The sequence below is a fragment of the Lactuca virosa genome, chromosome 6 (genome assembly GCF_052849685.1).
Source record: "Lactuca virosa cultivar CGN04683 chromosome 6, Lactuca_virosa_CGN04683_v6, whole genome shotgun sequence".
NCBI classification, from domain to species: Eukaryota; Viridiplantae; Streptophyta; class Magnoliopsida; order Asterales; family Asteraceae; genus Lactuca; species Lactuca virosa.
The window spans coordinates 99,769,731-99,784,941 of NC_136431.1; the positions used below are offsets into that span (position 1 = coordinate 99,769,731).

General features: G+C 38.1%; 2 protein-coding genes across 2 annotated transcripts; one reads left to right on the top strand and one right to left on the bottom strand.

Moving 5' to 3' along the window:
* Nucleotides 1-11,709: 11,709 nt before the first annotated feature.
* Nucleotides 11,710-12,285, bottom strand: LOC145121780 (uncharacterized). The gene has a single exon (XM_079057481.1). It carries the CDS (start codon nt 12,283-12,285, stop codon nt 11,710-11,712), a length of 576 nt encoding a protein of 191 aa, XP_078913607.1.
* A 2,097-nt stretch (nt 12,286-14,382) lies between these two features.
* On the top strand, nt 14,383-14,862 carry LOC145122839 (histone H4). Its single transcript, XM_079058405.1, has one exon. The coding sequence runs from the start codon at nt 14,449-14,451 to the stop codon at nt 14,758-14,760; it is 312 nt and encodes a 103-aa protein (XP_078914531.1). The 5' UTR covers nt 14,383-14,448; the 3' UTR covers nt 14,761-14,862.
* The last annotated feature ends 349 nt before the right edge of the window (nt 14,863-15,211 follow it).

Genomic DNA, 15,211 nt, shown 5'->3' on the forward strand with positions numbered 1-15,211 from the left:
GTCTTAAACTTGCTTAGATGGTTTTTGTCTTTTAGGTAACCATTTGGAACACCTATAAAGGTCTTTAAGCACTACTATAGGATGTTTTATCATGTCAAAACATTCAACTTAATTCATCAAGCCCTCTATCAAAGTGTTATGTTCATAATGTTTACAAACACTCAAATGAAAGTGTTAAGAGCTCAAGTTGCTTAAAAACATTCTTGAACCAATATGACTTATTCCTAAATCATTTAATACATCATTGGGTGTTGTTAAGCACTTAAACTAACCATGGAATCCTCAATTCCATTCCATCTTTCCCAATTTACCCTTTGGATCAAAACAATCATCAAAGCTAGAACCTTACTAGCATCCATTCATGTTTATGTTCCAATATCATCTCTATAGTGTCAATTCATATTCATTAATGTCATTCACTTCTTAGATGTCAATCTTTATGTAGTAATTTATACATTTCCCAAAATACCCTTTTTACCACAAACTCCATGGATTCGTCCAATAATCAATCAACATTTAGCATTTTGCATCTAAATCATTCTAATAGCATCCATTCATGTTATGAACTTCATTTTTTCAACAATTATATCTTAATGCATAAAATCCATTGATGTCATCACATCTTTCCTAAAATCACCTAAAATTCATGTTTATGCAACATTCTACCAACATGGATGTGTTTGAGTATTCCAATTGGATTTGTTATCATAAAAAATCATCTAGGTCATTGAATCCCTTCCAATTTAACATCTAAAAATGAAATCCCCGATTTAGATTTATAGGGTTCATGGAGATTTTTACCCAAGTCATCAAATCTACCAATATAATGATTGGATTGAGATTGGAATCACCAAAACTACTCTAGGGAGATTAGAAACCAAAACCCTAACCCTTAGAAGAAGCTAAATTCGACATTGGTGTTTTCTCCAAGTATTAAACTCGAAATTTAGGAGTAATAGAGAATAGATTATACCTCATTAGCCCTTCATTGTTTCCCTTCTTGTTTGAATGCTTCTAAACTTGCTTGATTCAAACCCTAGGAGCTCTTTTGATCAAAATCGTCATTAGGGAGTTCTTCCCTTGCAAAAACACGATATGAACAAGAAGAATGAAGGAGGCTTGCATCTTATTTCCCAATATTTTCACAATTGGTCCCTCTAGTTTACATTTTTGTCAAAAATGGTCCATTCTTCCAATATGTGTGACTTTTCTTTGAGAATAGACATCTTAAGTCGCTCTCCATCCATTACATAACTTTTGTAGTCACTTCCATTAGTTGAGTCAACCATTGGTCAAACATACTTTGCCAAATTGATACTTGTGGTCCCTTAACTCTGAAACGTTAACATTTCAACCTTTAACTTTATAAGGTTTATATCAACTAATGATATAATTATCATTTAAATTAACTAATTAAGAAAATCATGCTTTATTTAATTACTTAATTAATTTAAGAACCTTATCTTAAATTTTAGGATGTTACAGTTATTAACCTTATGAAATCAATGGGGAAGATCCCAACTTTGGATAACACGTAAGTGTTATAAACCCTATGTTTAAATGTCAGTATCTTGTCATATGTTCAGAAATAAGAGGGTTGCCAAGTCACTAAAGCGTGAAATGATCCCCTTATTCACATCCCATAGTAAGATTGTGTGCATCCAAGCGAGGTATAGAAACCTTAACTCGTATGAAAGAGGTAATTAACTCTTTAAAGCTTAGAGGGGATTAAGTATCCTTAATCGTAGGAGATATGATCAATCTCTGTTCATGGTTACTTTGATAATTGCATATTGAAATCGTCAAGATCACATAATTATGTATCTACCGGGATCCATGAATGCTAAGAACCTCGAATGTCCGGATCCTACAATGTCAGGATCATCTATTGTCAGGATCCCTATGTATCAAGATCCTTGGACGCTAGGATCCTTATGCGTTAGAATCCTTGATTTTCTGCGCATAGCAAACGTTAGCTTGGGGTGGGAGTTAGCTCGGCTAAATCCCCTCCGATGCTTAAGTTAGTATTGCCTCTCAGAAAAATAAAAAGAAATAGATGAAAATAGAAGGTAGAAAGAGTGTACTTTGAGTTTATTCAAAAATCTCTTAGCCTTTATTGGCTCGAAGCTCTTTATTTTTTGTTCGATGAGCAGATCCATTTAATGTTAATGATGAATCCGTATTGATGCTTTATTACACAACTTTTTCTGAGATGACTCATAGACCTTACATATTGGAATTCTATATCATTAATATTCTTTTTTCTTTCTTTCACTACCTGTAATATAAAAAGCTGAGTGGGTCAGGCTTGGAAGCCTGGTGAGCATATAGGGTTTTCAACCCACAATAAATAAATTTATTATACTTAAACATCAATCAATCAACCAAATTACCCCAACCCCATTATCTTATTTATTTCTTAAGGATTTACCTCAAGATTCAACTATCACTCATTCCTAAGGACTCATCCTAAGGAATAGGCACGAAGTCACATCGTCGCCAGGGTTTATACAACATGCATTAAGTCCATAGCTGCCAAGGTTTATTCAATATGTGCTAAGTCCATAGCTCTTATTTATCGACAGTATTATTCACGGGAATCCCCCCTACAATACATGTCAATGGGTTTTTAGAGTACAGTTGATGAACATATAGTTCACACACTTACAGGTTGCGAGCCTGCTAGTGTTCCACAGATCATCTACAATAGTCCATGGTTGTCATTCATACTCTGCTGAATGACGGGGGCCACGTTTGGGTAAATGATTCTCTCATATTTCACCACTCACCCTCAACTCATGATCTATATCACTGATCATCTCATTTATCCAACTCACCTTTCATCACACACCCACTATTTCATCTACCCATGTTTTACCTAACATTTTTGTAGATAAAAATACATATACGGTTTAAATTATTTAAAAACCTGTATAAATCATTCCTTCAACATCCATCTCAAATAAACAAACAATATATATTCACACAGCACGTATTTTATATAAAATACTTCATATCTATGTGTAAGGTGAAAGTAACTACACACTCACATGATTTAATGATAATCGGGTAGCACTTCGTTTCCTAAAACGATCGATACTAATAAAACCAAGAGTTTTATTGAGAAACCGGGCTCTGCGAGGGTCGGGCTTCGAAACCGAAAAGATAATTTTCTCAGGCTTCTCGGGCACTTCGGGACGTGTTTCGGGTGCTATAATTGATACTGGGGCTTCGGGGGATGTCAAACTAGTAAAAATATTGAAAAAGGGGTGAAAAGGGCAAAATCTCCAAAACTACCCGGGAAGGCTCGCAAGCCTTCTATTTATAGGCGAGTCCGAAGGTCGGCTAAGAAGGGTGAGTCAGCAGCGAAGGCGCGTTGCAGCAGGAGGCGAAGGCACGCAGATGGCTCGCACGTGTGAGGGTCCAGGTGTGGCCTTCTGATTGGACCGAGGTCTATGGTCCGAGGGGGGTTCGTGGCGCACCATGCGAGGCTCGGATACGTCAGGAGAGGCACGCGTCGGACTCCTACTGGACCGCACTTCGGATGTGAGGGAAGGCGACACGCCTCGCCAGCTGGCCTCGGTGACTCAGCATTTTCGGACACGTGGCTCGTTATTAGCGAGGGTGACGTGGCCGAAGTCCCACCTTGCGAAATTTCTCGGATTTGACATTTTTTCTCGATTTTTGTGCAAAAACTTCTAAAATCCATAACTTTCGCATACGGGCTCCGTTTTTTGACGTTCTTTATATGCACGCGTAGTTAAAATTACGCTCTACAACTTTCGTTTAGACTTCGTCGGCTAATTTTGATTTTAGTTTTTATATTATTATTTTTAACAGACCGGGACAGGAAATCCGTTAAAAATTCATAACTTCTTCATCCGACGTCCGTTTTCGTTTGTCTTTTTACCGTTGTACTACTATTGACGAGACCTTCGATTCTCGTTTAAGTTGTGTCTGCTAAAAATCACTCGATCTAAAATTCGAGTTTTTAGCTGTCTACTGCTAAGCTGAAACTTAGAAAAATCATAACTTCCTCATACGAAGTCAGATTTGGACGTTCTTTTTATACATACTCTCGGTTTAACGAACACTACGACTTTTGTTTAGATTGCTAAGGCTAAAAAGTAGTTTATCAAAAACTCACTTTTTACGTCATTCGGCACCGTGCCGGTTTTGTCGCGAAACTTCGACAGGTCATAACTTCTTCGTTATAACTCGGATTTCGACATTCTTTATATATCCGTAATCCTTGTCACGACCACTACAACTTTCTTAATAGATATCAGCTTTATCTAATATTTATTTTCGACACTCATTTTTATTCTTAATTAATTAAATCTTAATAATTAAGCATAAAACACATAATTCACATAATATTCACATAATTCATTTTCATTTCTTCAAAATGAGTTTCAAAGGTTAACCTAGACTATTATGTCAATATTAATGCCTAGCCTAGAAACACGGGTGTTACAATTCTCTCCCCCTTAGAATGATTCCGTCTCCGGAATCACACATCAGCAAACAAATACGGGTAGCGACTCATCATGTCACTCTCCGTTTCCCAGGTGAGATTTGGCCCATTCGTATGTTTCCAACGCATAAGCACTAAATCGACCATCTTGCGTCGCAACTTCTTAGTCTTACGGTCAACGATTGCCTTAGGTTCTTCAATTAACCTTTTGTTTTCATCCAACCTTAATTTCAGAAATGGGAATTATGTCGGGCACATCTCCCGTAAACTTTCTTAAATAGCACACATGGAAGGTATTATGAATACCCTCTAGTTCTTCTAGTAATTCTACCTTGTAGGCTTGATTCCCAATCCTCTGAAGAACTTTAAACGGTCCAATAAACATTGGACTCAATTTTCCCTTTTTTTCCAAATCTTATAAGTCCCTTTTCACGGAGAGACTTTAAGTATAACCGAATCTCCAACTTCGAATGATATCGGTTGTCTTTTCTTGTCAGCATAGCTCTTTTGACGATCTTGAGCAGCTAACATCCTTTCCCTAATCACTTTCAACTTTTCAGCAGTCTGATGGACTATTTCAGGTCCCATAAACTGCTTTTCCCCAGCTTCCAGCCAACATGACGGCGTTCGACACTTTTCTTCATACAAAGCATGATAAGGTGACATCTTGATGCTCGAGTGGAAACTGTTATTATAGGAAAATTCTACTAGATGTAAGTGTTCATCCCAGTTACTTTGGAATTCTAGGGTACATGCTCTCAGCATATCCTCTAATGTTTGAATTGTTCGTTCGCTCTGACCATCGGTTTGCGGATGGTAAGCTGTACTCAAACACAACTTGGTACCCAATTCCTCTTGTAGACTCCTCCAAAACCTTGAGGTAAAACGGATGTCACGATCTGATACAATCGTTAACGGAACACCGTGAAGCCTCACAATTTCCTTCACGTAATAATTCGCAAGTTTATCCATAGACCATTTTTCGTTGGCAGCTATGAAATGCGCACTCTTAGTGAAGCGATCAACGACCACCCAAATCATGTCGTGACTGTTCCTTGTTCTGGGCAGTTTAGTCACAAAATCCATGATGATGTCTTCCCATTTACCTTGGGTACAGGTAAAGGTTCTAAACTCCCATACGGTTTCTGATGTTGTGCCTTAACCCTAGCACAAGTTACACAGTCGGCCACATACTTAGCAACATCGAGCTTCATCGTCGGCCACCAGTAATAGGGTTTTAGATCCCTATACATTTTTGTACTGCCGGGATGAATTGAGTACATGGTCTTGTGAGCTTCTTCCATCAGAATATCTCTTACTCCTCCCGTCTTAGGTACCCAAATCCTATCTTTCAATACCTTCAGTCCTTGACCGTTTGTATCAAACACTAACGTTTTGCCCAAACGTTCTTCCTTTCGGTCATTTTTCTCTAAAGCTTCCTCTTGAGCTTTCTTTATACTTTCCACAATTGTCGAGACAACTTCAATTCTCAACGCTCTTGGCCCTTTCTTTTCAAGATTTACCTTCCGGCTGAGAGCATTAGCAACGACATTTGCTTTACCAGGGTGGTAAAGTATCTCACAGTCGTAGTCCTTGAGTAACTCTAGCCAGCGCCGTTGCCTCATGTTCAATTTCTTCTTATTAAAGAGATATTGAAGACTGTTATGATCAGTGAAAAGTTTGCATTTAGTACCATAAAGATAGTGCCTCCATATCTTTAAGGCGAATACTACCGCTGCCAACTCCAGATCATGAGTGGGGTAGTTCTTTTCATGCTCTTTCAATTGCCTCGTTGCATACACTATCACTTTATCCCTTTGGGTTAGAACACAACCTAACCCAACTCCAGAGGTATCACTATAAACTATGAAGTCATAAACTTCTTCAGGTAACGAAAGAATCGGTGCTTCACACAACTTCTTCTTTAACTTCTCATTCCAAGTATAAATAGCTCCTTTGTGGGTCAAAGCTGTTACTGGAGTCGCGATCGAAGAAAAGCCTTGGATAAACCTTCGGTAATATCCAGCTAATCCTAAAAAGCTTCAGATCTCCGTAGGACTTTCAATTGTAACCTTCAAGTTACAAAATTAATCCTTATTAAGGACTCCCTTTTCTTCTTTGAATAAGTACTTTCCTTCATTCATTGTAACAGACCGATGGGTCATGTTCTAATGATATCTCATCGTATAATGCACTACTTGGACTCAGTTCTCCTAGGGACAAATTTCGGAACAAACTATACCTTCCTTCATGTTCTAATGTGATACAATCACAGTTCAACATGTATCATTTCTAACTATCAACTTCTTTAACAATGAGCGCGATACTTCTATTGATCGCTTTGATCATCTTTCACTTCAATCTTCTGGCTTAAGTCAAATGCTACATCGAATTTGGTTCTCTGAACTACGTGACATACTCATCTTAGTCGGACTCGATTTGATATGACCTCTAAGGTCGGAATAACAATTATCTTCTTATTCATTACCGAAACGATGGTAACGACACACTAGAACAAGACGGAATCAATTACTAGCTCCTTGGTAACCTTGTGACTTTCCTTGAACCAAGTATGAGTCATGTGCTTCCGGTAGTATAGGCCTCTACTACCATTCACACCTACTCATACTCGTCCCAAGTATTATCTCGCAGTTCTCCAAATCACCATACAAGAATTTCACATAGTCATTCAATTCATCAGATGACAAAACCAGGGTTTATATTATTTCCTTGAAACGATTACACAGAGGTTCAAGTTTACCTTATACTATGCCTCTAATAGGCTAAACCACTTGTTACTATTCACATTACTACTTCATAACTTGATCTTCGGGTATCAAGTCTTTACTTCTAATTCCTAGCGTTGTTACTTGCTTCGTCAAGGATATTCTAAAATTCCCTTGGCGTTGGCGGTGCGCTTGGCCTTGTTACTTCATTTTTCTTCGGACAGTCCTTAGAAATATTGCCTTCTTCCTTACATCCGTAACACACCCCCTTGGGAATCTTACACTCATTCACGTAATGTCCAATTTCTCCACACTTGAAGCATTTCACCTTCCTGTCATGATTCCTAGAGTGTTTATTTTTGCACTTCCCGCACCATTTTCCTTTACCTCCTCTTTTACCAGACTTTGAGAATATGTTGCTCTTGTTGGGCCTTGAAGACCCCTCAAATTTCCTCTTCTTACCAACTTCAACCTTGTTGGCGGTCCTGTCATTGATCATTTATTCAATAGACTTAGCAACCCATATAGTTGCCTCAAGAGCAGATGCCTGACGTACTGGCACAGTAAGTTCATCCTTACTTTGTTGAAGTAAACGTTTTGTTTCTTCCATCTGTTGATCCAACATCGTACGCACCATTGCCTGCACCCCAGTCATCGTGATTGGCTCAGGCTGCGGATTATCGTTTCCGAATTCACTTTGCGTACTCGCCATTTCGATCTATACACCAATCGTAGGTGAATTTAGATCTTTATTTTCGATTGACGTTAAATCTTCGTTATTACTCCGAAACGTTTATATGTTAGTTCTAATATCGTAGTCATAGGTTTAGAATCCTACACACATAAGGTTTCCAGATCCGGTCGGCAACAGACCATAGATCCGAACAAATAATGGCATATATGACAAACATATAACATTTAGCACATAAAAGCATTTTAGGCATCTTTCCTAAAATAAACTAGTGCTTGTGTCTAAAATATGGTAGACACTCATCTCACAATCATCACTTAGCATTCTAAGTTTAAGTCTAGAAATCCTACAATTTCTTAGTTCGCTTAAACTAATGCTATGATACCAACTGTGACATCCCCAAATTTCTTGGACAGAAAAGACCGATTTAAGTTATGCTTTTAAAATAAAATCAGAGTAATCTTTTTAAAAGATGTTGTGGAATTTGTTCCCAAAAAAAAACATGATAAAAGTTTATCAAAACCTTTCTTTAAGAAATATATAATTTCCTTTTATATCAAAACCTCGGGATGTCATATTCCGATACAGATCAAAAGCATAAATAAGACATCATAAGCCTTACAACAGTTATTTACAACTACTGGCCTATAGTCCAAAAATCACTCATCATCATCATCTGACTATGCTCGGGGTCCACTACCTGTAATATAAAAAGCTGAGTGGGTCAGGCTTGGAAGCCTGGTGAGCATATAGGGTTTTCAACCCACAATAAATAAATTTATTATACTTAAACATCAATCAATCAACCAAATTACCCCAACCCCATTATCTTATTTATTTCTTAAGGATTTACCCTAAGATTCAACTATCACTCATTCCTAAGGACTCATCCTAAGGAATAGGCACGAAGTCACATCGTCGCCAGGGTTTATACAACAGGCACTAACTCCATAGCTGCCAAGGTTTATTCAACATGTGCTAAGTCCATAGCTCTTATTTATCGACAATATTATTCACGGGAATCCCCCCCTGCAATACATGTCAATGGGTTTTTAGAGTAGCTGATGAACATATAGTTCACACACTTACAGGTTGCGAGCCTGCTAGTGTTCCACAGATCATCTAGAATAGTCCATGGTTGTCATTCATACTCTGCTGAATGACGGGGGCCACGTTTGGGTAAGTGATTCTCTCATATTTCACCACTCACCCTCAACTCATGATCTATATCACTGATCATCTCATTTATCCAACTCACCTTTCATCACACACTCACTATTTCATCTACCCATGTTTTACCCAACATTTTTGTAGATAAAAATACATATACGGTTTAAATTATTTAAAAAACTATATAAATCATTCCTTCAACATCCATCTCAAATAAACAAACAATATATATTCACACAGCACGTATTTTATATAAAATATTTCATATCTATGTGTAAGGTGAAAGTAACTACACACTCACATGATTTAATGATAATCGGGCAGCACTTCGTTTCCTAAAACGATCGTTTCTAATAAAACCGAGAGTTTTATTGAGAAAGCGGGCTCTACGAGGGTCGGGCTTCGAAACTGAAAAGATAATTTTCTCAGGCTTCTCGGGCACTTCGGGACGTGTTTCGGGTGCTATAATTGATATCGGGGCTTCGGGGGATGTCAAACTAGTAAAAATATTGAAAAAGGAGTGAAAAGGGCAAAATCTCCAAAACTACCCGGGAAGGCTCGCAAGCCTTCTATTTATAGGCGAGTCCGAAGGTCGGCTAAGAAGGGTGAGTCAGCAGCGAAGGCGCGTGGCAGCAGGAGGCGAAGGCACGCAGATGGCTCACACGTGCGAGGGTCCAGGTGTGGCCTTCTGATTGGACCGAGGTCTATGGTCCGAGGGGGGTTCGTGGCGCACCATGCGAGGCTCGGATACGTCAGGAGAGGCACGCGTCGGACTCCTACTGGACCGCACTTCGGATGTGAGGGAAGGCGACACGCCTCGCCAGCTGGCCTCGGTGACTCAGCATTTTCGGACACGTGGCTCGTTATTAGCGAGGGTGACGTGGCCGAAGTCCCACCTTGCGAAATTTCTCGGATTTGACATTTTTTCTCGATTTTTGTGCAAAAACTTCTAAAATCCATAACTTTCGCATACGGGCTCCGTTTTTTGACGTTCTTTATATGCACGCGTAGGTAAAATTACGCTCTACAACTTTCGTTTAGACTTCGTCGGCTAATTTTGATTTTAGTTTTTATATTATTATTTTTAACAGACCGGGACAGGAAATCCGTTAAAAATTCATAACTTCTTCATCCGACGTCCGTTTTCATTTGTCTTTTTACCATTGTACTACTATCGACGAGACCTTCGATTCTCGTTTAAGTTGTGTCTGCTAAAAATCACTCGATCTAAAATTCGAGTTTTTAGCTGTCTACTGCTAAGCTGAAACTTAGAAAAATCATAACTTCCTCATACGAAGTCAGATTTGGACGTTCTTTTTATACATACTCTCGGTTTAACGAACACTACGACTTTTGTTTAGATCGCTAAGGCTAAAAAGTAGTTTATCAAAAACTCACTTTTTACGTCATTCGGCACCGTGCCGGTTTTGTCGCGAAACTTCGACAGGTCATAACTTCTTCGTTATAACTCGGATTTCGACATTCTTTTACATATCCATAATCCTTGTCACGACCACTACAACTTTCTTAATAGATATCAGCTTTATCTGATATTTATTTTCGACGCTCATTTTTATTCTTAATTAATTAAATCATAATAATTAAGCATAAAACACATAATTCACATAATATTCACATAATTCCTTTTCATTTCTTCAAAATGAGTTTCAAAGGTTAACCTAGACTATTATGTCAATATTAATGTCTAGCCTAGAAACACGGGCGTTATAATTCTCCCCCCTTAGAATGATTCCGTCCCCAGAATCACACATCAGCAAACAAATACGAGTAGCGACTCATCATGTCACTCTCCGTTTCCCATGTGAGAAATGGACATTACCATTTTAATCTCCCAACTCATGCAAAAGTCTTTATTCCTTTTGCTTATGAACTGGGATCCATTATCACATATGATCTCAGCAGGGATCTCGAACCTGATCAGGATATTTCGTTTGATAAACAATACTACTTCCTTGTCTCGTACTTGAACAAAGGCTTCAACGTCTATCCATTTCAAGAAGTAATCTGTCATCACTAACATGAATACCTTTCCCCCAAGGGCCTTTGGTAACTTGCCAACTACATCCATTCCCCATTTCATGAATGGCTAAGGGGAAATGATAGTATGTAACTATTCTACTAGTTGATGTAGGATGTTGTTATGTCTTTGGCAAGCATCACATTTCTGGGCATGCAAGAAAGCATCCTTTTTCATTGTTGGCCAGCAGTATGCAGTCTTTAATGCTTTGGAACATAAGGATTTCCCCCAGTGTGGTTTCCACAATCTCCTTCATGTATATCTTTTAGGACTTTTGCAACTTCATGATCTTCTAAGCATCTAAGGTATGGACCTTCCATGGACTTCTTGCATATTCTTCCTTGGATCATCACAAATCATGAGATCCTCATATTGAATGCTCTCTCACTTTTTTCTTCTCTTGGGATTGTGCCATTTTGGAGATATTCCATGATGGATTGGATCCAAGATTTGGAGTGTTGCGGAGGATCCTGAATGTTGGGACCCTGGCGATTAGGATCTTGAGGAAGTGGTTGAGGGTTATGATCCTCGATTATTGCCACGTTGGTTGTTTGGTCATGGTGATTGGGATCATCTAGTTTGTTGGAGGGATCTTCTATCGCTGAGATCAATATATGGGTAAAGGGATCCTAATTTCTGGCGGGATCCTAAAGGAAGATCCTAAGTTGGCTTGTGCGTCTGCCTCAACATTTTCTTCTCTGGGAACTTGGCTTAGGCTGAAAGCTTCGAATTCAGAGGCCATATTTTTGAGGATTTGGAGGTATAATGCTAGTCTTTTGCCTTTTACTGCACAGGATCCATTAAAGCGATTAGTTAATAATAAGGAGTCAATGAATACTTTAAGATCATTGGCTAGTTGTAATCCCATGACCAATGCTTCACATTCAACTTTGTTGTTGGTTGCATAGAATTCACAACTAACTGCCTGGGGTATGATGTCCCCCTGTGGTGATTTTAGTATGATCCCTAGGTCTGTTCCTCTGAAGTTTGAGGATCTACCAATGAAGAGTGTCCATATTCCCATGCTTACTACTTTCTGGAGTTCCTTGCTTTCTAACTCTGTTCCAAGTTGTAGATCATCATTGAAATCAGCCACAAAGTCTGCTAGTGCTTGTGACTTTATTGCTGATCTTGGTTCATACTTGATGTCATATGTGCTTAGCTTCACGAACCACTTTGCCATCCTACCTGGCATCTATGGTTTTCGCATAACATTCTTGATGGGGTAATTAGTTCTCACACGTATGGTGTGTGTTTCAAAATAGTGTCTTAGTTTTATGGAAGCAGTTACTAATGCGAGTATTAGTTTTTCAAGATGGGAACACCTGGTCTCAGGATCCAGGAGACTTTTACTTACATAGTATATAAGATGTTGATCCCCATTGAGATCCTTGGCTAAAACTACACTTACAGCGTTAGAGGATACTGAAAGGTGTAGGAAGAGTGGTTCCCCATCTAGTGGTTTCACTAACAAGGGAGCAAAACTTAAATAATTTTTAAGTTCCTGAAAAGCATCTTCGTGCTCTTTAGTCCACTCAAATCTTTTGTTCCTCTTCAAGATATCATAGAAAGGCTTGCACCTTTCTGAGGATCTTGAGATGAACCTGTTAAGTGTTGCTACTCTTGCTGCTAGTCTCTAAATATTATTCGTCGTGGATGGGGATCTTAACTCGATGGTGGCTTTTATTTGCTCCGAACTTGCTTATATTCCTCTTTTAGTCACCATGTATCCAAGGAACTTGCATGACCTCATTCCAAAGTGGCACTTGGAAGGGTTTAGCTTCATGTTATATTCGTCTAGTATGTTGAAGGCGTCTTCAAGATCCTTGAGGCGATCCTCAACTTTCTTTGATTTTACCACCATGTCATCGATGTAGACTTCCATGGTGTCCCCCAATTTATCCTTGAACACCCAGTTGACTGACCTTTGGTACGTTTCACATGCATTTTTAATACTAAAGGGCATAACAACATAGCAATATATACATGTTGGGGTAATGAATGCAGTATCCTCTTGGTCAGATGGTTCCATTTGGATTTGTTGGAACCCCGCTAATACATCCATAAACGTTAGCAGTTCATGGTCAGCCGTACCATCTATCATGGAGTCTATGTGTGGTAGGGGAAAGGATCCTTATGGGAAGCCTTATTCAGATCCATATCACTACTACAAAAAGGGCTTTGGTCACTTGACGCCGGAAACGAATAGTCACCCATACGATATTTTAAGCAGCTGAATGTCTCCATCGTGTGACTATTCAAAATCGTATTGCCACACCTTCTAATAAGTAAGTAGCTGGAATGAACTGAAAGATTTTGGCGGAACGTTCAACCACTTATTAATTGGGAGACGTGACTATAGAAGATTGAGTTCGACGCATTTGTTACTCTATACATAAAAAAGTGACAGATATACTAGAGTAAAAAAAAGTGACCAAATGTCATAAATCGTCACATAAAGTAAATGTTTATGTCGTTAACTCATAAATTGAAGTTTGTCTCACATGATTTCAGTGTAGCGAAAAATCGGTACATATAGTCTTATAACTATAAGTGTGACTGAAGTTGAACGTGTGTTATAGCTTGGCTACCGTTTATATGTATAGTAACTTATTATTTCAAAATGGTTGTATGGATTTCGAATAGCCACACCATATCAAAATGTGTATTGAATGATTTAAATTAGTCACATGACGAAAATTCATATAGCTATTATTTGGAGCAAAAATGATTAAAAAACGTTAATCATTAAGTTTGATATTACTACAACATAAAATTATCATATATATTAATTTTTGTGTATAACAATTTTTTCAGTCAAGAAAATAGCTAAATGCTTATTAATTAATTACTTACTAACAATAAAAACCTCAAAACTCTATTTCGTAGACAAATTTGACCTCAAAAATTTATATTTATTAAAAATTACTACTTGTAATCCTTTTTGTTTAACAGAGTAGAAAATATGACATTTATTAAAAACAATATACATATATAAATTAAAGATACATATTTTTTATTGAAAAATAATATGGTAGTATTTTTAATAAAACATATAGATCGGTATTAGGTGCTACCAATTTGGTTTCTATATTTTTCCCGAAGTTACTTAATGCAGGACCCTTTTTAGTGTTACCTAGATCCAGCAATAGTAAAATGAACCAATCAAAACGTTTTATTGCTGGTCACACAGATCGCAATCGGACGGCCAGCAATCCATTATAACCTTATTCGATCCAACAGCCACAAAACAAATACCCCTCCCACCTTTCTTACAAAACCCCAAATCAACAACATTTCTATCACAAACGAAAATCAAATTCATTCCAGAGACAAAAAAAAAATAATGTCAGGAAGAGGAAAGGGAGGCAAGGGATTGGGAAAGGGAGGAGCCAAGCGACATCGTAAGGTTCTCCGGGACAACATCCAAGGCATCACCAAGCCGGCGATTCGCCGTCTGGCCAGACGAGGAGGTGTTAAGCGTATCAGTGGGTTAATCTACGAGGAAACCCGAGGAGTTTTGAAGATCTTTCTTGAAAACGTCATCCGCGACGCCGTCACATACACCGAACATGCTCGCCGGAAAACTGTTACGGCCATGGACGTGGTATATGCTTTGAAGCGCCAAGGCCGTACTCTATACGGATTTGGTGGTTAATAGAATTTAGGGTTTGTAGGGTTCTTGTTTGACACCGGATTTTAATCTGAAGTGATTCTACTTGTAATTGAAGTTCTTAATACAATATCAGATAGTTGTCAATTTATGGTTTAAAATTTATCTTTCTCGAATGATTTATCTTAATCCAGTACATGGAATTTAGTTTTGTTCTTGAATTTGAATACCCTTTTAAGGCAAGTGCATCAGGAAAAGAGTGGAATCTTTCTATCATAGTATTCAAGATTGATTTGAAATTAAGCAGTTCTTAAGGTTCTAAAGGCAGTAGGACTGATACTTGTTTCATTGATTTAGATATTGAATTGTTGAGAGGTCTATATATTGTTCATTGATTTAGATCGATCAAGGTATTTTCTTTTTGATGTAATCATTGCATATAACGTATTCACTCAATAATTTTGAATGGAAAGGGGTAATACCAACTAGAAAGATT